This window comes from Gobius niger, assembly GCF_951799975.1.
Source record: "Gobius niger genome assembly, chromosome: 19".
In the NCBI taxonomy this organism is placed as follows: Eukaryota; Metazoa; Chordata; class Actinopteri; order Gobiiformes; family Gobiidae; genus Gobius; species Gobius niger.
The window spans coordinates 4,076,805-4,103,819 of record NC_136870.1 but is presented as its reverse complement, the minus strand read 5'-3'; the positions used below and the strand labels follow the sequence as shown (position 1 = coordinate 4,103,819).

General features: G+C 45.2%; 1 protein-coding gene across 10 annotated transcripts in view; it reads left to right on the top strand.

Moving 5' to 3' along the window:
- The window catches only part of LOC306979126 (shisa family member 6), a 133,706-nt gene that overhangs the window by 105,409 nt on the left and 1,282 nt on the right, over nt 1-27,015 (top strand). For 3 of the 10 annotated variants that reach the window (XM_079577968.1, XM_079577967.1, XM_079577963.1), the window contains 4 exons: nt 8,421-8,483; nt 21,424-21,576; nt 24,709-24,812; nt 25,443-26,805. In XM_079577968.1, coding sequence (XP_079434094.1) covers nt 8,421-8,483; nt 21,424-21,576; nt 24,709-24,812; nt 25,443-26,330 — 1,208 coding nt within the window. In that variant the 3' untranslated portion in view covers nt 26,331-26,805. Of the gene's footprint in view, nt 1-8,420; nt 8,484-21,423; nt 21,577-24,708; nt 24,813-25,442; nt 26,832-26,924; nt 26,966-27,015 lie in introns of those variants that run through there. The other 7 variants (XM_079577971.1, XM_079577970.1, XM_079577964.1 and 4 more) reach the window with 5 other exon arrangements.

Below are 27,015 nucleotides of genomic sequence, written 5' to 3'. Positions count from 1 at the left end.
GGTAACTGCCCGAGTGCAAACAAAGTGCAAAGATAACAGACCAGACATATCCATTCATTATTTTCAAAGTGATAATGTGAAATAGTGTAATAGTGTAGTGTATTGAGGATGATCAGTGCTGATGAAGCTTCCCTATCACTAAAACTACCCAGTGTGACGACTTACAGGAACAGGCCACTGTTTTTCCATACTGAGATATGTTCTTACATGAGCTTAGACGAGTTGATACGTACCTGTCTAGTCTTTGTGCCCGTGGAAGATTGTGGTAGCTTCTAACTTCACCCCCGTGTGGAGCCATAGGAATACATTGGGAGGGGCCAAATGCTAACAACATCGTTGGTCGTTTTTACGTGACTGAGTGCACGCACAAAGACCAGACAGGTACTCATCAACTCGTCTAAGCTCAGGTAAGAACATATCTCATTATGTAAAACGGTGGCCTGTTCCTTTAAGAACAGAAGTCTATGATGGGACGCTTCTGTACGACTGAGAGCTGAGGTGTCCACATGTAACTCTGAAATTGTAATTGTGTTTGTATTACATACAAGTCTGAAAAATGTAACTGACAGACACTACTTTGCGTTACTTTTGAGTTACTTTGGTCCAGCTGAAATGTTGTAGACTGAGACCTTTTTGTGGACCCTTATCCACGTCTTGAGAATCACTGCTCCAAGTCAACTTTCACTTTTAAAGAGAACCTGCTGGATTTGAAACATGTCACTGAAGCCATTTACTTCATGACATTCACATTCATAGAACCAGGGTTAGCGAGCCTATATAGTGCTCTTTATACTGACATATTGTCCTCTGCTGGGACACTGTCTCCGTCCTCTTCTGGGACACTTTGAAATTAAGACAGTTAGGTTTAGTGTACAAGATTTGCACAGAGTTTGCTATTAATTAGTGCAAACTTAAGTGTCTGGAAGTGTGCGTCGTGCTGAGACCGTACCGAGGACCAGATCTTGTGACTGGCGCAGTCGGTGCGCAACTCTAAACGTAACGTGGTTCACGCGCGATCTTGCATGTGGCACAGGTTTTGGACTAAAGGCTGCGCCACAAGGAGAGGGCGTTATTTAAGAAAAAGAGGCCGACTGAGGCGTGGTTCATTACAAAGAGCACTTGGAGCCGCTCTTCTGTGGCAACCTTCACATTATGTTCCTCTTTACATCGCGCTGCCTTGTCTTCTTCCTTAGAATCGACGTCAAATTGAAAACAAAAGTGAAATTGCCTTGAAAAGTCGGTTTGAGCGTCGGTTACGCACGGGTTTACTTTGATACAGTAGATCAACGCACACACCCCTAACACCAAAACAACAACAGTTTTCCATAAATAAACCACACATGCCTTAAGTGCCACAACACCAGGTCTGATCTGAGTTTTAAGGAGACATTTCCATCGTGTGTCAGTCTGTACCTCCTGATGATGCTCCTTGTGTGGCCACAGCTCAGTCCAAAAGGAAGAAGCGCATTTTACAGGGCGCATAGCAACTTTTTTTTCTTTTTCAAATTCAGCCGCCCCAAGAATCCTGCAGCTGTAGCTCAAATGTTCCAATACGCTACAGTTTTCGCAGCCGATATGACAGTTTCTGATCAATTATATCCTGTACATTTTGTAACTTTGCGCATTCGAACGGTGTCCAATGCCGACGCTGCCTCTCTGTTCCCGCCCGCTCATCTTGGATCTGCAGTGAGTGGCTGCAGCAGCGGAGGGACAGTTTTGTTTCTTTAATCTTTATTACACATTGCGCGCTGCATCATGCATGTTACGCGTGTACAAGAGAACCCCCCCCCCCCCACTCGCAACCCACCGCCTTCCGCAGGTCTGGGAGTCTGGGAATCACAAGATCTGGCCCTGAGACTGCGAGAGAGAGACCGACATGTGACGTGGGAGGGAGACGTTGTGCTCACCTCAGGATGAAAGCAGGCTGCGGTGATGGAGCTGGTTCTAAATGTGCTCCTGTGCAGCTCCCCCAACACTGATGCCTGGTCACTATCGTGTCCTCTGGCTAAAGAGAGAAACAAAAGCAGAAGCACACATAAAAACAAAGGGCATAAAAAAATCATTGGACAGAGTCAGCCCACAGCATGTTTCTGTGGTGCGTTCAGGGTCACTGGCAGATGAGGCTTGTTTTGCTGCATCACTCCCTCCCGGGCAGAGGTCTGACCCTGGCCAGCACCACTGTCTGACTGTGGTTAATTGGTCCCAGATTACAGCAGATCAGAGCGGTCTTCCCTCTCCCCGAGACACCTCCTCAGGCCTGTTAGAGCGGGCAGCAGGTCGTGTCTGAACATGTCCCGCCACTGTCTCCACTTTATTTCGCTGCCAGAGAGAAAACCAACTCTGGTCTCTTAATCTAAGGGTAAGTCTAAGGGCTTTTACAACTAATATAGAGCCCTTACCCTTAGTATTGTTGGAATAAAACTTAAAATAAATTGTGTTAAGAAAATACTTCAAGTTAATAAAAAGTTTTCTGCAGAACAAGTTTGGTGAAGGTGTTTGGACGTCATTTACTTTGACTGTCTCCTCCTTTGACCAGAGTGATGGCATGTTGTCATGGTCTGATAAGCCACTGGTCACGTGTGTAAAAGACCAAATTTGAAATTAAAACTGCAGCAACTGGGACAAAATCCACCCAGACACACAGAGAAAAGTCCACATGACTTTGGAGTGGAACCCGTGGTCTACTTTCTGAAAGGAAGTTGGAGACAATGGAGACATTAGTCTGCTCAATAAGACAAATAAGTTGTGGTAGTTTAGTGTCAGTTGTTAGGCACCTGTGAGCCATCAGAACCGCACTAGTGTCAGTGAATGGAACATAGCATAATATAATATATAATATCATGTAGGACTGTGCAATTAATCAAAATTCGATTTTAATTTCGATTATTACACTAAACTATTACAAAATTAGCATAATCTGGAAAAAAACGTGCCAACCTGATGATGTCATCAGGCCGCACTGCTCAGTTTACTTGCGCAGGTGTTGTGGCTGGCCAGCAGGGGGCAGGTGTGAAACACAGACCTCTCCTTAATCGAGGCAAACTTGAAATCATTTGTACTTTTATGACTGTTCAGAAAACAGAAAATATTCAGCATAGTTTTTTTTTTTTTTTCTAATAAATATATACATAAAATAAAGCCTTTTTTTTAAAGGCAACAAATAATCGTTTTAATAATCGTGATTTCAATTATGACAAAAATAATCATGATTATTATTTTTTAAATAATCAAGCAGCCCTAATATCATGTTATTCAAAATATATGTTTGACCATTTAAGGCACTGCAGGCAAAAACCTTTTTGTTTTCTTTTTCATTTCCAGGTTTGCTCTCTTTACATGTGCTTTCCCTTGGGAACAAAAGTCTATTTTCTCAGTTCTGATTCTGTTTTGATACAAAACAGAATAAACTTCCCTCCAGTGATTTATATCGGAAATGGTAACTTCAAAGTGTTCTCACATCGCAGGCACAATAGTCCCTGCAGCAGCTCCAGAGAGTGTTTTATCCAACTTTGTGCTTAGTTTTGTTTTTTGCTTGTTTGTTATTAATCCCTATTGCCAGATTTAGTGAACTTTTAAAACTGTCTCTATTAAGAGTCACAGCCGGAGCTTCAGTCTGATATCTATATACCCCCCCAATCCACCCCCAGTGACTCTCTTCAAGTCATGTAAGACACAAATATGACACAAATATCTGAGGAGCAGCAGAGAAAAAGTGAAGCCAATGGAGATGTTCAATGACAGGAGTGTCAGACAAGTGAGAAAAGAACATTATTCCCATATAGTGTGGATCTCAACATTAATTCTTGTTCATATCTGCTGTAGGTGGTTTATCATCAGTAACACATTATTACAGCAGCTCCCTCAGAGAACACAGGGAAGTGACTCATTGTAAAGTTTCAGAGACTTTTGATTAGGATTAGAAATAGTAACACATTAGTCTCAGTGTCTGCATATATTGGTGTATGAATGAGAGTGTGAATGGGCGACTGGTTCCTTTTCTTTAAAGAGCTTTAGCCTTCAGTTCGATGTATTCATCATTGTGTCCTACTCCTCGGTGTAGGACACAAATGTGCAGAATTCATTGGTAACTAATTGAGCAATACCAGATCCTTCAATTTGGATTCCACTACAAATGTTATACCAACTCTGATTCATTTATTGTTAACATATTTAGATTCATTTATAAGGTCGACACACAGTCAACAGTGCAATGTACTTGGATGAGACAAACCTGTCAGCTGACTTATATCCAAAAAATAATAACAGTATAGTGCACAACAATCTTCATTCAGCCACATTTACACGTAAAAAAAAGTGCAAAAGAGAGAGGAGCAGGAGGGAAACATATTGCACAAATAATCCTTTGACTTCCAGTGCACTTTTTCTATACTATATAAGTTAAATGAGGAGACTCACTTTTCAGGGTGTCCTCTGCCGAAGGCCCATCGAGACGCTATAGTCAAGACTAACCAAAGCATTGTTGAATTGCTAGGTCTTCAGTTATTGTTCAAAGGAGAAGTGGCAGGTGTAAAGGTGTATAATGTTTTTTTTTTTTTTTTTTTTTCCCATGCTAACCTAGACTAGGTTTGGTTAATGCTCCTTAAGGACATGGGGAGAACATACAGACTCACACAGCCCACAAAGCCCACACTGTCCGGGAATCGAACCTGCAACCTTTTTGCTGTGAGGCGTTTTATGTGGCAAAATGAATACATAGTCTATGTAATAGTTTAAACGTATGGGTTTGTTCAGGCTAAGAATTAGATTTAAAAGAAAAATCCTTCCTATTGTACAAGACTGGGAAAATCTGTCCCTCTCTTTTATTGTATTTATTTATTTGGTCGGGGCAGTGCCTGTTAATGAACATGTAAACATGCCAGAGCTCCTTTCCATCTGCTGTCCCCCATGCACACTCTCAAACACTCGCACTCATCCTGGCCTATTGTACATATTTTTAGTGGAAGGAGAAACCGGAGTACCTGTGATGAACCCGTTCTAAAAGTTGATAACACAGCGAACACGGCGCAGACTCCGAAAACTCAACAAATGGAGTTTTGCCGACAGTGTCTCCCCCTTAACCCGCTCGGAGCCTGGGATCAAATGTGAGCTTTTATCAGAGTGGATTTCCAAACAGACTCCGAGCTCCGCAGTCCTGCGGTCTGGGTCCTCATCACTCTCCTTGTAAACAAACGGCGCTCCTCTAAAACCCTGACACGACGTTACACGTGTTCACTGAGCCTCTGCCAGCGATCCTTCATGTGGAAGAACTAAGAATTCCACAGTCAGTGAAGGCACTCGAACACATCCATCTCCATACCCCGGCTCTCTGTGAGGCATTCAGGCGCACGGCTCGCCCTCTGACAGATGTGGACCGGCAGCAGCAGTCGGCTCCAATGCATTTTTAAACAGACGAGCGGCAAGTGAAGGTTTCTGCTCTGCCGTTTGAAGTAATAGGCAACTCTGCAGAAGCATCAGACTCTCACACTCGGAAGCACTAACATTTCTTTCACTTATTCTCACGGTATTACTTTTTTTATACATTGTAGTGTCTGTTTTTCATTGAAGGTCACACTGGACTTGCTCCTGGTTAACCAGCACTGGTCATTGTGAGCTTTCTTTTACTACTGCCCGAGATCAGGTTATACAGGTTCTCGTCATAATTAGAATATCATGAAATAGTGCATTTACTTCTGTTATTCAACTTAATATATGATAGAGTCATTACATACAAAGTGACAAATGCCGAGCCTTTATTTGTTATCATTTGGATGATTATGGCTTACAGTTCATTTTAAAATATTCCTTTTTTATGAGATTTTTTATTTGGGTTTTTTACAAACTGAGCCATAATAATCAAAATGATAACAAATAAAGACTACATATCTCACTTTGCATGTATTGACTCTATCATATATTAGTACAGAAGTAAATGCACTTTTTCATGACTAATTACATGGCGAGTACCTGTATTGTATTGTATTGTATCTTAAATTACAATTGTCAAACCAACCTAAGATCTACTGCTTGCTCATTAAACTTCATAAAAGTTGACAGAGGCTACAACTTTTTTTTTTTTTAAAAGGAACGATTTATCTATTTATCTATTTGACAGGGACAATGTACATAAAATAAAATAAAAATGCAAATAAAATGTGAGACACACATCTTTACAATAAACACTACTGCAGTCATTGCAGATATTACATATCTGCTGTGTGATTAACCAGATCTTCAAATGTTTTGAAACAGTATATACTGTATATGAACAGCTCGCTCGTGTTTGCAGGGATTAAAGACAATCGTCTTTTTCCCTCCATGTATGAAGTGCATGGATCTACGCGTCGCTTGTTTCACTGAATGTCCCTTTGTTTTCCGTCTGTGGATAATGTCATGTATCTCTGTCATTTAGACAAACTGTGGCCCCCAAGGACCCACTTTGAATAGGACTGCACAAAAGCTACAGACCACTCTTAAATATGTGCTGAAAAAGATCTCCTTAAAGGGGCAATACCCTCCCCCTACATGTTCCTCCATGTCCTAATGTGTAGAATGATCTCAGACCTGGTCACCACAACTGCCTCTAAAATCCTGCACTGTCACTTAAAAAGGTGTCATGCACGAGCTTAATATAGAAGCTGCTGTTACATAGAAGACCTGAGGTGGCAGTAGTGAGTATAAAATGACGACCTTGCATCTAGCCCTTTTAAGTGAAAGGCTTGTACTCTGAGAGAGGGACTGGGCTGGCGGTAACTCTTTTAGAACTGTATGTCGTGCTCTTAGCTGTGTGTGTGTCGCTGCTTCTTTCTCGTATCCGCCGTTAGCGTGAGTCGTGCAGTGTTGTTCCGCGTACGCTCTTCTTTTTCCAGGACATCTCTATTCCCACACTTTTCACACCCTTGATGCATCTTAAACACGGACATTGACAATAACACATTTATGATTTGTGAATTATGCAGTTATGTGCGAACATGTTTCCAGGACGCGCTCTGAATCTTGTATGGCAGCCGTACAGTTTTCGCCTGCGAGCTTCGGAATTCTCTTTGATGAAATGTTTTGCAGGTAACACTGGGGTCACAGACAGATGCCGACTTTGACTCGTCTCCAGATCTTTCTTTTGATATTTATGTGCATTTTTATTATTCATTTGGTGAATCTTATTTTTGACCATGTTCTTGATTTTAGGTTCTTACCAGGATAACAGACCTGGAACACTTACTTACAATTGACCTTGTTATGTTTACAGTTCGGTTAACTTTGCTGTGTTTCTTTTCATTTGTATTTGCTGTCCCATTCTTGCTCTCAAGGCTTTATATACTAAACTAGTTCGTCCAACTAGTTCCACATTGGTGAAATCTAAAAATACAAAAAACAAATAAACTACACAGAAAAGGCTAAAATGACTCAACATACATATTCCCCACACTCACCTTTCCTATTCTGCATTTTCCTGTCAGATATATCAATAAATGAGGGTCCAGTGTGCGAAGGAAGGGGGTGGGAGGAACACAGAGCAGAGAGGCAGGTGCCTCCGCTTCAGTCTGAATGATTTACCCCTGTGGAGGTGCTGGGCATTATTATACGCAAATATGACAAATAAAACAGATTTTACTGATCACTTTACTTAAGCACAGTACTGCCACTTCCTGTACACTCAGAAAGTACATTGGTCCAATGTTTGCAGAGGATGATGCTCTTGCCCATTTGGTGGTCAAGCCCCGCTAAAAAAACATAATAATAATAACATAAAATCCATGTAAAATCATCTGTAACAATATTTGTTTATATTGAAAAGGGCAATCATGAAACGCGAGCACAACATTTTTATTAGAAAGTCTCCACTTTTGATGAGAATATTTACAAAGTTTAACACAGCTCCCAGAGGCGCATCTTGAAATCTATAGTTACCGAAACAAAAGCGGGCGGGGGCATGGGCCTCAGAGGGTTAGAAAACTTAAAGCACAATTCTACCTTACCTGAAGATGGGCCCTAAACAGCCAACCGGGGGACAAAATGTAATAAATGCATCGGGGGTAAGGGAGCACCACCAAACATTTCGCCGTAGGGCACCAAAACAGCTTAAAGCGGGTCTGGTTAAGCAATAGTAGTGGGACAATTGTGGGTTATTGCAATAGTTGTGTGAAAATTGCAAAGACACACTGATTCACGTTTGTCTGATTTTGCATTAATGGTTCTGATTCTCTGATAATCCTGGAGGAACTGCCATACCACTGTTATAGAAAAATAAATCTGTGGTTGTAATTTCTTTTTGGAATCTAGGGTCAATTTTAGTATTATTATTTTTAAAGTTTGCAAATGGTGGGATGAGTGTATCGAGCCTTGAGGACAAGACACTGCCTTCTGAATTACGTCTGATACCGAATTCTCCCATTGACCCCTGAATGTTGCTTTTGTCATTTCAGGTGCCCATCAGCATAACTATAACCATGTGGCGTTAGGTAGCCCCACACGCACCCCTAAGAATGGTAAGAGCCCGAGAAGCCCACACTGTCATCCTGTTGTGTTCAGAGCGAGGCACGTGACAGGGTTGCCCCATCACCCCATTAGTGTTTTCGGTCTTTTACACTCAGCGTAGGGTTCTTACAGGTTCTGCCAATCTCCCATCTGCACAGGGTTATGGGTGAAAAGGCACTAATTAATGACTGAAAGTTGCCCAGATGTTGGCAAAGTGCTGGGGGGGTAATAGGAAAGTGCAGCTTGGCAGATGAAGAGCCACATCAAGGGCAGCTTTACAGGCTAGAGCAGGCCATGAATATTCACTTTTAATCAGTCAATCAGATTTGTACGCTGTTGGTCTTATGGCTGTCATGCAGAAAAGCTGCAGCAGTGGGAGCAGAATGGATGATGAAAGAGAACATGAGAAACAGTGGCTCAGAAGTGCAAAAACACAAATCAGAAATACAACTCCGCTCTCGTTATGGTGACAGGTGAAACGGGTGATTCATGTATCGGTACAACTCGGTCTTTTGCAATGTCACTTTAGATACACGCTGCGCAATCATGTGCTTTATATAAATACATGCACTGACACTGTACTTTGGAATTGGTGTGGGGGGAAAAGAGGAAGGAAAGAAGGTAAAACAGACCAAAAACGGATTGAGAAAATAAATATAATGTCACATATCTTGGAGAGAGATCAACGTATTCTATTGCACCGTCCATCTATAAAACAACAGTAATAATATTAGATCAATAAAACATTTATTCATGTTGTGATTTAAATGGCCTTTTAAAGCACCTACGCTTACACAGTGAGTAAATAAATAATCTGTAGAAATTCACCTATAGATACAGACGGCATCTCGTCATAGAAGGGGGCGTGGCTTCGCCGAGGGGGAAAATAGAATCTTTAGAGAAACACAATTTTTTCACTCTTTTTTGCCATTTTCTGGTGGAATATCAACTTATTTATCACACATAAATAAAGTCAAGTGAAAATCGGGCCCATATGGATATTTTCTCACAGCAGATTGTTCAGTAGACGTGAAAAAACGGCAGTTGTAGCAAGCGCTAGCTAACCGTTAGCATTAGCCCGATGCTAACATGTAGCATCAAGTTAGCATTCTCCGTTATTCATGTATTTATGGGATGTTGAACCACTTTGCTCCTCCCCATGTCTTTTTATCATTATTTAGTAGAAACTATGTTCATATTTCAGCATTTGTTAAAGTAGTTTTTGAATAATTCGAGAAAATATACATGTTTTCAAAATTGTTTTCCCCCTTAACTGTTTTCAAAAATGACCATATATGGGCGATTCCAGAGATGCCGTCTGTATCTATTTCCCTCATCTCAAGTGGTGTAGTAATGAGTAATGTATATGAAAAAAAAAGGCTAGAGTAAAAGGTAGAGTAAAATTGCACTTTCAGTAAAGAATTATTTTAGACGTAAACTGCTCAAATCTTGATATTCTTGCTCCATCTTTCCAGTCTGTAGAGTCGGAGCTGCCTTTGCCCTCTCTGCGTGCTTTAGTGAAGGTGTCTGTGCCACAGCCGAGTGTCAGAACAGTTGGCAGATAGTTGGCGGCATCGCAATTTCAACAGTCTCACACTTCAATATCATCCATTTTACACCAGAGGAATTTCAGCGCTGACGAAAGGATTGCTAATACATTATTGCCAAGTAACATAAATACTGTAGAATTCTGCCCCGTTCTCCACCGCAGTATCCATCTAGGCACTATAGATGGTCACACAAAAACAACCTGTGGATGGGTTTCTGTCACATTTCTTTTCACCATTATGGGTACCAGGAGCATGCTGGGATATCATGTTGGCCTGAGAGTGTTATAGTTATGATACCTGCACATGAAAATTGCGGGCTGTAATCTAAAGTGCTTCCAAAATCCAAACACAAAATATACAAATGGTCAACCTGAACATTTGTGAGGGATTAGGTCTAATCCAGCCATATTCCTCTTTCAAGTGTCTAATATCTTATATATAGTGTTTTGATGCCACTGTTCGACACCTTTAGGAAAAACATAGGCCCACGAATGACAAAAAATCTGCACAGTAAACCTATCCTATTCACCTTATTCCGGAGGTGTGCCATGAATTGTGCCCAATTTCCATAGGACTGGAGATCAAATCAGTTACTATACGAAAACGGAGGCCGTGCAGAGAAACGGTGCAGTGTTTACATGTTGGTGCAAATGAACATTGGACATTTTACACAAATCAATCTACTAAACCTCAGATTTTAGCGTCAAACTTTTTTCCCTTGTTCTCTGTTTAATCTCGTAACCCCCACCTGAACCAAGCACAATTTTCTCCAGTTTGGCACTGCCCAAATCTATAGGCTTCTTCTAAAAAGTGTCAATGTAGCAACAAAAAGGAGCACGAAAACGCAAAAACGAAAAAGCGAGGAAAAACCAACAAAAGCCACAAAAGAGTGACAACATGTAGCAAAAACTTAGCAAATAAGTGACAAGAAGCAACAAAAAAGTGACTAAAGAGCGACAAAATTGTGAAAAAGTTAGGATCAGTTTTGTAGGCCCCAGCTTTCAAATGAGGCATTTCACTGTTGCACTCCAGTCAAGAAGCTCTAAGATTTGGGTAAAGCCTAACTGGAGAAACTGTGCTCGATTAAGGCGGGAGGTAAGAGGTTAAATGTCAACTATAGATACAGATGGCATCTCTAGAATTGCCCATATGGTCATGTTCGAAGCAGCCAGCGGGGGGAAACAAAGAAGGGAAAAACTGAACTTTCTCCCATTTATCCACCATTACTTTAACAAATGCTGAATTATGACTCTATTTTTGTTACTTTTTAATGTTCTTCCTCTACCATGCCCCCTTGTATAACACGTTCCTGTCTGTATTTATAGGCGGTTTAGAATGTTGTGATGTCACGAGAATGCAACCTATTCTGGAAAGTGGCAACAGTCCTAATGTTTCATCACTTTGAACCCATGTATTCCAAAAGTGCTTCTGGGCCACTGTGCACAGTGGTGTGAGCGGGGAACAGAGAAATACTTTATGCAAACACGAAACTGCCCTTTTAGCGAGGTCCCACCAGTGCAGACGGAGCCTGTTCCAGCATGGCGCTGAGAGCATGGGCGCGTCTGTTCTGAGCGCTGTATACGTGGGGGTGTACATGTGCAGGAGGGGACTGAAATGTGTGTTCTTGGCTTTGGTTTGGTAGCCCACCGGTCGTTGAAGCGCGGTAAGTCCAGATTGGTGTGATGTGGTGTTGCCACTCATTGTACATCCTCATGCCTCACCTCCTCACACCGTTCCATGGTGATTGTAACAGTCATGAACTTTGCAACCTTTCTCCTCACAGTTATAATCTTCTTCTTACAATCTGACACCAGGAGACGACAGTCATGCTTCCACAATAACTGGCCTCGTGTTCAGGCCATTTTCACTGGTACTCACTGGCACCTAGAGGGGTGGCAAACAGGCGGCCCGCGAGCCAGATCCGGCCCGCGAGGTGATTTAATCCGGCCCCTGCTTTGTAGAGCATTAATAATTGAAGTATAAATAAAGTAAGTCTCAAGGCCATTCCTGGTTGGAGTTATGATTTTTTTTTTCTTCAACCACTTGGGGGCAGCTTAAATTAAAAAAAAAAAAGGAACCATTTTCACAGGGCACTGACATAATAAAAGACCAGGATATGAACAACACATTGTAGCCATGTGGTAAATGGTCAGTCCGCCCCAGGGTGGCTGTGGCTACAATAACAGCTTACCAACCTGGTAGTAATGAATAATTACTACAATGTAGCACTTTGAGAAACTTTGAGTCAAGTCATCATTATTATTCTTTCATTGGAAAAATGTTCTCAATCGTATTTTCCTGTTTACGTTATATGTGGCCCGTGACCCGCCGTGGAAGCTGAATTTCGGCCCACGACCCAAATGAGTTTGACATCCTTGGTTTGAACCCTTCCGCACAACACAGACATCAGATAGGGAGTGTTGCCTGTCAGTATCACAGTGCTAAACTTAATACGTAATTATAACATAAAGGTCCACTTCCATGATCTATTCTAACACTGACATACTGCCCCCTTTTGGCCTAGTGCTACTACTGCACCCTGTGATCTGACACAGATTATCCAAGTGGACCAAGTCAGGCTGACCAACAAATATATATATATTATCTCTATATTATTAATTTGTTTATTCAGTGGGGGTCCCAGATTGTTCGCATGGTCATTCAAGCTGCACATGTTAAGTAAAAAATGATGCGTGTATATGTAATGTACATAGAAATCGGAATAAACAATCAGTCAATCAATTGTGGGGATTGCGGCATGAAAAGTTTGAGAACCTCTGAACTAGAAGGACAATAAAAAGAATGATAAGTGTGCTGGTTAGCGTTTAGAGTGAGGAGCTTAAGCAACATGAGTAAGTGAGTAAAAGTATTAGAATAAAAGTATGTTCTTCATACTCTTCATGTGACATCATTGGAGGGTGGCTCATTTCACGGTCTGAACAACCCACTATGGACTCAACATTTTCTTTTTTAATGAATGATTCCTTCTCATCACACAGTTGTTTCAATAGACACAGACTAACAGTGCATTGACAAGCCAGCGTTAGCTTAGTGTGAGGCTGTGTTCAGACTGCAGGTCATAATACTCAGGTCAGACCCCCCCCCCCCACACACACACTTCTTACCTGACTTGTCTCAACAAATTTGATTGACTTGCACGTGCATGCGACGTCACAGTGCACAGTTTGCGGGAACTAAACATGGATCAAGGCGAGACACTGCAGGTGAATAGGGAAAAAAATGTATCATAACAGATATCAATTTGAAACTTTTGCTGTTGATCACTGGTATAAATGTAAGAAAAAAAATACATTGCAAGTTTTCTGTCATTTTATCTTTTCATATAAGAACAAGGGGTTTTATGCCTAAAAATGCCCCAAATTTCCCATCTTTTCGGCGACGAAATCTGAATAATGTATAGAGCTACATTCAAATTTATGGTTTAATTTTATTGATAAATGAGTTTCCAAGACTTTTTCAAAGGGGATTTAGGAGATCTTTTTAGTTTTAAAATAAGCTGTTTTTTAGTGGAAAAATTTGTAAAAATGTAGTTTTCGCCTTATTTTTTGACATTCAAAACTCAATAAATGGGGCCTGGGATTAAATAATAAAAAATCCCTCTGAAAAAAATCTTCCAAATATTGAAGTCTTTGGGTCCTACTGACGTGGACATAGTGTCGCCACAATGACAGAAAAATGTGTTTTGAGAAAAAGGCCCTTGAAATTGCATTGTCCCATATAAGTCTATGGGGGAACATTGAATCAGCACAATATTTAAACATGTTATTGTGAAGATTAGGCATATTTTCTGTTTCCGGGTGAAAGCTTATATGTTCAGAGACCAATGTGGCCCAAAAACCTGAAAACTGAAAAAATTGAGTTTTGCCTGTAGTGTCTCCCCTTAAAACACGTATGTTGTGCAAAGCAAACAGATGCATTAACATTTTTTAAAGGAAGAGCGATCGTTTTAGGCTATGGCCTGACGGGAGGAGTCCGACGTCTGCACAGACAAACATGAAGCTCAGCAGTGCAGCGCAGAGACTCGTGAAAGAACGTCTCCTCATTTACCTTAGTAACATGGAGTCAAGAGAGGATCTGATACTAGAACTAATCAAAACTAACTCAATTACATTTGTATGTAGTCTACAGATAGGTCAGATCAATGCGAGCTGGCCGTTCACTAGAGCTGAGCAGTCGTCTACAAGATAATATGAAAATTGCTGTTTGGAAGATATGCTAATTTATAACATCGAGTTATCTCCAATGTCAAGAAAAGAGGAAAAAATGTGTGGGGGGAACTGCATTTTCCTGATATTTCGCAGACACATTGCGATCGAGAAAGACCCCAAACTGTGTAGCTTTCACTGTCACGAAATGATCAGATAAAGGGCGCATATGTAGCCTGGGAACCAGACTCAGAGTGTGGTCACCGCAGCATCAACTCCATTTCCCGAAGCAGTACATACACAAGCAAAAAGGAAGCGGAACAAATCAATCAGCGGACGGCGGCCGTTAATATTAGCGCCGGGATATAAATCACAAAACTCACCTATTCGCCGATTGGAGACACGCACATTCTCTCTCTCTGAGCCGTTCGTAGATTGGTATTGAGGGACTTCGGCGTCCAGTGAGTGACACGGGCCAACGGGGGGCGGGGTTCCAGACTGATCCCCCTCTGTATAAAAAAATATACAGGGGAATCATTCTGGTCTCCCCAGGCTAACACACATGGGCTTTTGTCTGAACATAGCACTCATACTAACATCATAAGTTGTAACATTGAAATCTGATAACTCTGTGTCTATGTAAACAGTGCATCACATCTACTCTACGTGATGTCATTAAAAGCTATGAATAGTTTGACATATCTCAGCATATCAAGGAACTCAGCCAGGGCAACAAAACCCAACTGTTTCAAAAAAAAGTTTCATGAAATGTACGAGAAGCTACGCAGAGTTGTTTGTTGGCCGACTCAACCCGCAGTCTGACGTGACAAAGGAACAGTCAGGTTTTTTGGTTAGCATTGATTAGCAGCAACAAAATGTTAGATGCAACGCTGTTTTCAAATCCGGCAACTAAGAGTTGACAAGTGAACCAAGTCACAGTCATCAGAGGGAGGAAATGACTCACGCAGGCTGTTCAGCACCAAAAAAGGCAAACAGGAACTCCGTCAATTATTTCTTGCGTTTGTGTTTATACAGCACTTTGAATAACACGACATGTCAGACTTTGCCTCACACGTTTGCGGGATTAGCCTGTGGTAAGTGCCAGGTAGTGCACAGGACAGTCCTCCCCTGGAGCCCAACCGTTGTTATCCACTGTTTTAGTGGAACAAGCAAATATTGTCCATCCACTAATATTTGCTCAACACAATATAAAAGTCTTTGTTGGTAATGACATCTAATACTCCAGATGCTTTCACTTGAACCATAATCGCAGTCATTTATATCGTCTACCATGGTTTATTATGACATATTCTATTTTCAGAATACACAGTGGTTTGGACGTCGCAGTCCCGTCACAATCATCACAAAATATAGTTCTGTTTCCTCACAGTGTCAGTCCTACTCTAAAGGCACAAGGAGACGGCCAGCTTTTCAGAAGGTTATTAAGGACACCATTGTTTCATTTGTGGTCAGCCCACAGTCTCACATTCTTTTTCCGTGTAAACAGAACCTAAAAATCCATTTCCCACTCTGTCAGAGGGAGGTGTGATGCCTCACCCTGTTCTCTCGATCTGTGTGACAGTCGGAGGTGCAGACAGGAGAGCGGAGACTGAGAGGAGTGAGCTTTAAAGAAGAAAGGGCAGTGGCAGATAAAGATTAGGGTCCAGACTCCCCCCACGGACCATCAAAGTGTCCCATTCACCTCCCACCACCCTCACAGGCCTGTCTCCACACGACGCACTGTCTGCTGTGGACATGTCCCATTGTGGACACGTCATCTACGTGTCCCACACATGTCCCAAACTCTGTCACGTGACCACCTCTCCCAGACCTCAGACTGGATCAGACACATGACCACCTCCCCCAGGCCTCAGACTGGTGACCACCTCCCCCAGGCCTCAGACTGGATCAGACACGTGACCACCTCCACCAGGCCTCAGACTGGATCAGACACGTGACCACCTCCCCCAGGCCTCAGACTAGATCAGACACGTGACCACCTCCCCCAGGCCTCAGACTGGATCAGACACATGACCACCTCCCCCAGGCCTCAGACTAGATCAGACACGTGACCACCTCCCCCAGGCCTCAGACTGGATCAGACACGTGACCACCTCCCCCAGACCTCAGACTGGATCAGACAAATGACCACCTCCACCAGGCCTCAGACTGGATCAGACACATGACCACCTCCCCCAGGCCTCAGACTAGATCAGACACGTGACCACCTCCCCCAGGCCTCAGACTGGATCAGACACATGACCACCTCCCCCAGACCTCTGACTGGATCAGACACGTGACCACCTCCCCCAGGCCTCAGACTGGATCAGACACATGACCACCTCCCCCAGGCCTCAGACTGGATCAGACACATGACCACCTCCACCAGGCCTCAGACTGGATCAGACACATGACCACCTCCACCAGGCCTCAGACTGGATCAGACAAATGACCACCTCCCCCAGGCCTCAGACTGGATCAGACACATGACCACCTCCACCAGGCCTCAGACTGGATCAGACACATGACCACCTCCCCCAGGCCTCAGACTGGATCAGACACATGACCACCTCCCCCAGGCCTCTGATTGGATCAGACACGTGACCACCTCCCCCAGGCCTCAGACTGGATCAGACACATGACCACCTCCCCCAGGCCTCAGACTAGTGACCACCTCCCCCAGGCCTCAGACTGGATCAGACACGTGACCACCTCCCCCAGGCCTCAGACTGGATCAGACACGTGACCACCTCCCCCAGGCCTCAGACTGGATCAGACACGTGACCACCTCCCCCAGGCCTCAGACTGGATCAGACAGGTGACCACCTCCCCCAGGCCTCAGACTGGATCAGACACATGACCACCTCCCCCAGGCCTCAGACTGGATCAGACAGGTGACCACCTCCCCCAGGCCTCAGACTGGATCAGACAGGTGACCACCTCCCCCAGGCCTCAGACTGGATCAGACACGTGACCACCTCCCCCAGGCCTCAGACTGGATCAGACACATGACCACCTCCCCCAGGCCTCAGACTGGTGACCACCTCCCCCAGGCCTCAGACTGGATCAGACAAATGACCACCTCCCCCAGGCCTCAGACTGGATCAGACAAATGACCACCTCCCCCAGACCTCAGACTGGATCAGACACGTGACCACCTCCCCCAGACCTCTGACTGGATCAGACACGTGACCACCTCCCCCAGGCCTCAGACTGGATCAGACACGTGACCACCTCCACCAGGCCTCAGACTGGATCAGACACGTGACCACCTCCCCCAGGCCTCAGACTGGATCAGACACGTGACCACCTCCCCCAGGCCTCAGACTGGATCAGACACGTGACCACCTCCCCCAGGCCTCAGACTGGATCAGACACGTGACCACCTCCCCCAGGCCTCAGACTGGATCAGACACATGACCACCTCCCCCAGGCCTCAGACTGGATCAGACACGTGACCACCTCCCCCAGGCCTCAGACTGGTGACCACCTCCCCCAGGCCTCAGACTGGATCAGACACGTGACCACCTCCCCCAGGCCTCAGACTGGATCAGACACGTGACCACCTCCCCCAGGCCTCAGACTGGATCAGACACGTGACCACCTCCCCCAGACCTCAGACTGGATCAGACACGTGACCACCTCCCCCAGGCCTCAGACTGGATCAGACACATGACCACCTCCCCCAGACCTCAGACTGGATCAGACACATGACCACCTCCCCCAGGCCTCAGACTGGATCAGACCTGTGACCACCTCCACCAGGCCTCAGACTGGATCAGACACATGACCACCTCCACCAGGCCTCAGACTGGATCAGACACGTGACCACCTCCCCCAGACCTCAGACTGGATCAGACACGTGACCACCTCCCCCAGACCTCAGACTGGATCAGACACGTGACCACCTCCCCCAGACCTCAGACTGGATCAGACACATGACCACCTCCACCAGGCCTCAGACTGGATCAGACCTGTGACCACCTCCACCACAGAAGAGCGTCCAGTCCGTGTTGGAGCTTCAGTTCTTGTTGTCCAGTCCCTGTATGCAGGGGTTCCTCCGCGGACAGGGCTGAAGACTGCGATACAAACAACCCACCATCTGAAACAGAGGGGACACCATGTGAATAGTGAACAGACAACCGATGATTAAAAGACGGGGGAGATGAGAGGATAGGGCTCAGAGTCCCGTATTTCCCACAGCAGTGTTACTCCTAAGGCAGCTTTAGGCTGTGGGTTAGAGCTTTACCTCTTACCTTTAAGCTATTTCGAAGGTATAGGTTTTGAGCCTAGTCTTAAATGCAGTGAAGTAGAGACACTCGTGAAAATGTTGCGTACGGCAAAACCCGACCACATTTGAAGCTTAAGAATGCGGCATAATGCACTTAATGATAGGATTTAGCCTCACGTTTACCTGCTCCTTAGCTGATCTTTGGTGAGATTTCAAAACAAAGTGCTTTATTTCTCTAAGAGCTTTGATGTCACATTTCCCTGACTATTTGCACCTGTGTCTTCTTGAGAGCTGTGAAGAGAAGTGATTTTCTCGATCGTGAGATCAATAAAGTCCTATCTTATCTCTTAATGGCTATCATTGAATATAAATATAATTGCAATTAAATACAAGTCTAGACATTTTTCATGTATCAAATTAACATTACTTCATGACAAAATACCTTTATGAGCAGGGCATGCTGGGAGTGTTATACCCGATACACAGCATGAATGAAACGAGGTTCTTCCAGACTGTACAACATCCATCATTATTTTGCATATACTTACAAACTGTGTAAGTTTGCATAACTGTATTCGTGTCTCAAACAGCAGTGCAGGCTCCAGCTGCAGCCCAGTTCAAGCTTAATAATAACGGCACAACTGTACGTCCCTATTCTCCCAGCATGCCATTGTTTATGAAACTGGTGTCAGTAATTATCCATAAACTTCTTGTTGTCTAAATTGTTTTTTATAGTAAAAACAGACTTGACTGCACCAATATAATATGTGATTGTGAGTAAAGGTTGGGTGACACTTTACTTTTCAGCACAGTTACCTGAATGACCTGGATGCAACTCTAACATAGCATGTTAACATATAACATAACATAGCAACTATAACATGCCTTATTTATGTATTTATAAAAAACATATAAAGCAACTTCTGCTTTGTGTTCACGTCCTGCGCCATGATTGTAGTCCACAGGTGCAGTCGAGTAAATGCTGCGGTGAAAGCCCTCAGAGCAGCTTCTGCAGTGGCTTTCAGGACAAGTCCAGCTCATTAGAACAGAAGAAAGGGCACTGGTAAAAGATCGTTGCATCGCGGCCGCCATCGTCACTGTTTTGGTTACGGCCCGGAGGAGCCCTGGTGTTTGATGGGAAATCCTGGTGCGGAAGATGACGCGTCATTAACTCCCGCCTCCCGTGCTATGATTGGCTCGTCTTGGTTTTGCCGGAGTCAGCGAGATTCAAATCGCACAATTCCAGACTGTATCCTCATGTATCTCTTAACATGGAGGATCAGTCTGGCTCGCACCAGACCAACTCTGTTAGAGAAATAACAATGGTGTTCGAGAGGATAGATGAAAAACAGGCAGCAGTCTGGATGTCTTATATAGGAGAAGTTTATTCATTGGTACGGGACCCGGAGACATGAACTCGAGACATTGTGCTGGTCCTACCAATCAAGTGTGTCTATGCTTGCACAGAAAAGGGCTAAATACCCTCTCAGAGCGTCATACTGATACACAAGAGTCTGAGCACCACAGTCAAGGCTATGTATGCCTGTACAGCTTGACCCAGTGTGATAAATAGATGTTATCCTCTAACAAACTCTAACATATTATGAGTTTGTGCATTTGAGCACTTCAGATTTGGCCTTAAAGCATTGTTTACTGTATCCAGGACACACACAATTTTACTCATGGTTCAGCTTTAGTTCAGTGTATTTACTTATTTAGTGTCCTGCAAAGTGCCTCGCCCACAGGGGCCTAAAAAGACACAAATAAACAGACATCCACAAATATATCCAACATAGAGTGTCCTCTTACCTCAAAACCAAGCACTTACGGACAAAACTGAGCTAAATAAACATGTTCAGTACTTGAGGATGTTTTCATCTGACAATGCAAACCACTGTACAACGACATCAGGCAGTTTATGAACCTCGAGTTATGATAAAAAGGGGAATTGTTCCATCTCCAGAGCCAGCCTTAATTTCTTTAAGCATTTTACACTCATGAGAATCTGATTTGGATATTTTGGAGCAAAGGCACAATAACATTTTGTAATATTTTGCAACTAAAGCTATTGTTAAGGCTCCTCTCTTAGAGCCTGTCCAACATGTTTCTCGCTGTCAAACTTCCTTTGTCCGGAGCGCTGCAGCACTTTCCAAATCCCCCGTGCGCGTCAATACCAAGGTCTGAGTAGAAGCTATGGCCTTCACAATAACAATCAATTATTTAAAACTCTATTTACACCTCCGTCAAAGGTCTGAAAAACATCTCAATAATGAATGTGGATGTAACTGGCGCCATGAATTAGAATGGGCTGAGAGCAATCCAATCACGGTCCTCACTCAGAGCGGCAGGACCAGGCAGAGAGCAGGGTATCGGCAAAGGGGGTGAATGATGGGCTGGAAGGGACGGCTCCAGACCCTATAGCCGTCTTAACAAATGTGGGCTTCCAAAATCTACTTCAAGGCTGTTCAGAGCTGGCTCCTCCATTCCTGTTACTTCATCCATGGACGGAACACATGAAGTAATGTGCACACCCTCAACAGCAGATCAGTTAGCAGATTTTGAACATAGTGTGACCATAGACGGCTTTTATAATGGACTGAGGAGGTGTGTGGCCAAGAGAAGCACATCCATGCGAGCAGTTTAGCCGTGTATTTGGAGCCACTCCCATTTTTCAGAATGTGCTGCATTTAAAAAACAGTAAACGTTAGGACAAACATGTGCAGGTAAGAATGGTTGTTGCATTCTTGGCCTGGGCTAAGACATCTCGTGTTGCTGTGTGTCAGGTGTCCTGTTTCCATGTAATTACCAAAATGATCATGTTATCACACATTCAAGTGCCCTGCCTTTTCTCATGACCATGCTATTACTAGGCTGTAACTTAATCCGCACAGATGTTGCACAAGTCACCGGCGAACGCCAAAGTATCCGTGGCCAGCCACACCCCCACTTGGACAAGCCGGCGGCAGGCATGTAGTGAGTCCCGTCCGTGTGTGTGTGTCCCCAGAGAGCGCTCGGATTAGCGGCATCCTGACCTCGCAGACGGAGCCCTTCGACCTGTCCTTCTCGCGCTCCTTCCAAAGCCTGTCCCACCTGCCTCCGTCCTACGAGGCGGCCGTGTCTGCTGACCTCAGCCGCTTCTCCTCCCTCAAGAAACTCAGTAGGTTCTCCTGCCCCGGGGGCTCAGGCTGTCTCTGCATGACGCTGCACTCGGGGCCCCCTGCACCACACAGGGGGGGCCCTAAGTTTCTGTGAGAATGACCACACACCGGCAGCGGGGGAACAGGGGACACATTGGGTTTACCATGTTGTACACTTAGGCAGAGGACAGATATACTCATGAAGGAGTCCCTGTCGTCGAATACAAAAGGTTCTGTCTGGACAATTTAAGACGAGTGCTGCATGGTTTGTGGAGAATCTTTTTTTTTTTGGTCCATTGAAAGGCTCAGCATGACAACGGCCTGGTGCTGAAAAAAAGGCCTGGAACCACTCGCACTTAAACCACAGGGTCACTATAGCGACATTAAATTACTTTCATATATGACTTGAGAGAACTTAAAAAAAACAAAATCTTTTTAATCTTTGAATTTGAAGCTTTGAATACAGCTTTACTTTTTGCTAATTGTGACCATTCCGATTGCGATTGGGATTCGTTTTACTGTCTTTACAGGTGCCTTCAAACCTAACCAATAATGTGTTAAACCAATCACTTTTAGAAGTTGAACTGCCATTTTGTCTTGCCTTAATATTTTATTTAAATGCAATTTTGATCATTTTTATCCATAAAATGCCTCGTTTCCGGATGAAAAAAATAAATGAAGGAAAAAATTGCAATGTATTTTTTTTCTTTTGAGTCATGTCAGTAATCGACAGGAAAGGTTTCAAAGTGATGTCTCTAAACTGTGTTTTTCCCCTATTCACCTGCAGTGTCTTAGTGTATAAATGTAATACAGGATGCATTTAAACTTGCTGCCAGTGATGTTCTTCAGTCTCTCTCTGCGATGCAACAGTGTGACTCATTGATATTCCATGCTCCCCTTGTCTGGCCTTAAAACAGCCCATTCCTCTGGAGCGGGGTAAGTGCCAGCCCCAGCTCCTATTGATTTAGTGGCTCTGCTGAATTGTGCTGCGTAATGAGCTCTCATCTCATGATATAAGTGGAACGCAAATATTCCTTAAGGCCAGGGTAATTCCATCAGGCCCAGCGTCACGGTGAGGGATGGCCTCTGCTGCTCGCTCTGTCAGAGAGCATGCAGATGCCAGACACCGCTCAGCTGCACAACTAGTCTGCAGACAACTTTATATTAGCACACTAAAGGTGTTGTTCCATATAGCACGTATCTACCGTGCACACTACCATCTACGTGCACATATCGACTCTACCCAGAACACACTTTTGTTTCCAACACACACACCCGCATTTGTTGTGGGCACCGCCCCACAGAGGAGCACACTGTACAGATCATCATTAAAAGTTGTGTAAGCCGCAATGAGAACAAATGGACAAATGCTGCCTTCTGGTGGGGGCTATGGAATCATTCAGAGGTGCCAAAGCTAATAAAACAGAAATTCAGCAGCTAAAACATGAACTGTGAAGATAAGCAACATGCAAATGTTATGCTAGTACCAGCTAAAGTTGTGCTAACAACGGCTAAATGCTAATATCAGCAAAATCCCCTTTTAGAACAGCCATATGATGTTGTGAAATATTGAATCCATATGACCTGCCTGTTTTAGTGAGGGCCGTCCACTCTCCTGTTTGTCTCTCAGAAGCCAGCAGTCTGTTCACATCATGTAGGTATGACACAGCGCACTTTGGCCACAGTCAGAGCTCGCTCCAAAAACCTGGTATGACCCGTTTGACCCTGGTCTCTGTTGTGGAAAAGCTCGCCAAACCGGGTTGACCAGGCATTGGGCTGCGCCTGCCTGTGGAAAGGCAGCTAAAAGGTATTACAACCTGTGTGCACTATATACACAATTCCTTCTGACAAAGCAGGTGAATACGGGGAAAAACTACATTTGGAACTGTAGATATAATAATTATAAAACAACCTTGTTGTGTGAGTGAAACCATCAAATAGGTCTGATTTTGTGGAGAATAATCCCAAGTTTCACAATCTATACTTCTCCCTTCAAAAACTGTTAATCACCTAAAATAATGATGTTGTTTTTTAGCAACCGACCTTGGGTATCCAATCTAGATAAAACATGCATAAATCAGGCAAGACCTGACCTGAAACCTGTCCCAAACTTGAAAAGTAGCTGCAGTGTCACCCTTTATATTTATTTAAATCAACATGGTCTCTCTAAGTCTTTAAGAAAAACATCCGCAGGCGCTGTCCTCTGTGACTCTCATTCCCCGCACATCTTCTTAAGCAAATGATTTTGTCGCCAAATATCACCGTGGCCCTCTTCCTTTCTTTTGTTCAGCTCGTGTCAGTGCTGGGGAATGATGGAACAGACTTTGTGCTCGTAATGGCGGGGAAGAATGTTAGTGCTTATTAATGCAAATTGGAGTCAATCTCCGGAAACGCCGCACAGGACACTTCACATCCGCATAGCATCACAATAAAGCCGATGAGTCTGCAGCGTGGTGGAAACTATTAGGCGGCAGAAAGAACATGGTGTTTTGATTGTCTCAAAACGAATGGATTTGCAGCCTGTCGCCCAGGGCAGGAGCTGTGGGGAGGGAGCGGTGTGTGGAAACAGGTGGCTCAGACTCTCCTCTTTGGAACATCAGTCTGACTCCCAGACAATATTCATTTAGATCACATTATCTCACGTTGATTTATGCACATAATGGCTCTGTGTGTTATGAATGTTGCCATTAGCCGTATTATTGATGTTGCATTTTGTCTTCTGAAGCTCTTGTAAATGTGCCACTGTTTGTCCTTTTGCATGTTGTGTGGCATGGAGTTGTCTGACTCCGGCGTTGAGGAGGTGTTTTCACAGAGGTGCATGGTTCGCTCTCACAGATGTTCTGAGGACATGAGGCTGTGGTGTGGCAGCAGCACTCCGAGCATGTGTGTGGTGTTGGTGCCTGCGGTCTGCTCACTGTTGACTGGGGCATCATGACTTTGTGAGGTTCTTCCACAGACCGGCTGCCTGTTCTATCTCTGATGTTCAGTGCTTGGCATGAACTGGTCCCACTGGTCTTACCGTTCCTCTTTTGTGAGCTGTTGGAAAATGTGCCGTTGGAACAGCAGAACTCACCGCATCGTGCCGCTTATCAAATCAGAGCGTTCACTATTTACACTCTACATTCACTGACCCCCCTCTCCTCTGCCTGCAGGTGATAAGGACGTGGAGGAGTATTACACTCGGAAGAGGCACCTGCCTGACCTGGCCGCCAGAAGCACTCTGCCCCTGCACGTGCTCAAGATGAGCCAAGAACTGGTGCGTATGCAGACACAAGTTTTAACCAAACAAAAACACTGGCTACAGTTAGGAGTAAGAGCGTGTTTTCTCTTATTCTTCATGGGATGAACTCAAAGGCACTCACTGAACTCAAAGACATAAGACCTTTTCAATATACAATAGATCTATTTCTCTCAAATATCTGTCAGTGAGCGCTTCTCCACCTCCCCTCAGGGGTGTGGGGTATCAAGAGGCTGCTTAGACGCATGAATATTGCACAGGTTCCTTTAGCCTACAACACAATGCTCAGACCTGGTGTGGGTATGCCTGGTCTGCAGTTGTGAGGCTGATTAGATGTACTGCCAAATTCTCTGAAACACCTTTGGAGACGGTTTATGGCAAAGAAATGAACGTTTAACGCATGCAGAAAGCTCTGGTGGACAGTCCTGCGGTCAGCATGCTGACTGCATGCTCTGTGGAAACTTGTGATATCTGTGGCACTGTGCTGTGTGTAAAACTGATCATTTAAATGTCCTTTAATTGTAGACAGCCCCTTGATTGCCACTCCTGTGAGGGGGGATGCATTATCCCGACTAAGCATTAAATTAGCATCAAAGTTAAGATCTCTGTTGTACCTGTGCTTAACCCTTGTGCAACTGTCCTCTACAGCATCGCGAGCCGCAGCAGCACCAGAGCCAGCCACCTCAGCAGTCCATGCCCCAGGCCCCACCCTCCTCACAGCAGCCACAGCAGTCGTCCCAGCAGAGGCAGCGGCCACGGCGCGTGCAGAGAGCCATGTCCCAGGACCGAGTCCTGACCCCCCAGAGCGGCCCACAGCAGGACTACAACGTGTCTCCCAGTGGCATGTCACCCATCGGCATGTCCCCGTACGGTGGACGCATCTTGTCAGACGAGCAGTTGTTATCAGCTGAGCGCCTACGCTCCCAGGAGCGCCTGCTTCCCCAGGACCGCCACACATCCCAGGACAGACTCTACACCAAGGACCGCATGATGTACTCCAAGGAGCGCCTGTCCCAGGAACATCTGTACCCCAAAGACAGGCACTACTCCCAGGAGCGTCTATACTCCCAGGATCGTTTGTACTCCCAGGAGCGCCTTTACTCCCATGACCGGCTTCTGTCCCAGGACCCCCTGCTGTCCCCTGACAGATTCATGATGTCCCTGAAGCGTGGCATGGTCAGCAGCATCTCGGGTGGAGGCTTCAGAGGCAGTGAGCAGTCCATCTCCCGCGCCATCTCCCACACAGACGTCTTCATCCCCACCACGCCCATCATGGATCGCTACAAGATGACCAAAATGCACTCCCACCCCAGTGCCTCCAATAACGGGAGTGGAGGGGGAGCCGGGCCCGGTGCGGGAGGCCCTGGTCACTCCAACACTTTAGCCATGAACCAGACAGCCTCCAAGAGGCAGGCCTTTGCCTCCCGACGAACTCACACAGTGGAGCAGCTCCACTATGTGCCCCAGCAGCACCACCAGCAGCCGAGTCAGCCCCAGCACTACCGCACAGGCAGCAAAACTGAGGTGACTGTGTGAGCGGGCGCTCCGCTCAGGGAGGCCCTCTTTTCCACTGACTTTCTTTGACTGAGGCTTCCTGTGACGTCAGAGATTAAGGACCATCACAGCCAATGAGAGACCGGGAAAGAGCTCCACTGTTCAAAGCCTGTGATGGGTCAGAGAAGGTCCTACCCCTCCCTCTGTGTCCCTGGCCTGCGATGGGTCAGAGAAGGTCCTGCCTCCCCCTCTGTGTCCCAGGCCCGTGATGGGTCAGAGAAGGTCCTGCCTCCCCCTCTGTGTCCCAGGCCCATGATGGGTCAGAGAAGGTCCTGCCTCCCCCTCTGTGTCCCAGGCCCGTGATGGGTCAGAGAAGGTCCTACCCCTCCCTCTGTGTCCCTGGCCTGCGATGGGTCAGAGAAGGTCCTGCCTCCCCCTCTGTGTCCCTGGCCTGCGATGGGTCAGAGAAGGTCCTGCCTCCCCCTCTGTGTCCCAGGCCCGTGATGGGTCAGAGAAGGTCCTGCCCCTGCCTCTGTTTCCCAGGTCTGTGATTGATCAGAGAAGGCCCTGTCTCTCCCTCTGTGCCCCAGGTCTGTGATGGGTCAGAGAAGGCCCGCCTCTTTCTCTGTGTCCCAGGTCTATGATGGGTCAGAGAAGGTCCTGCCCCTGCCTCTGTGTCCCAGGCCTGTGATTGATCAGAGAAGACCCTGTCTCTCCCTCTGTGCCC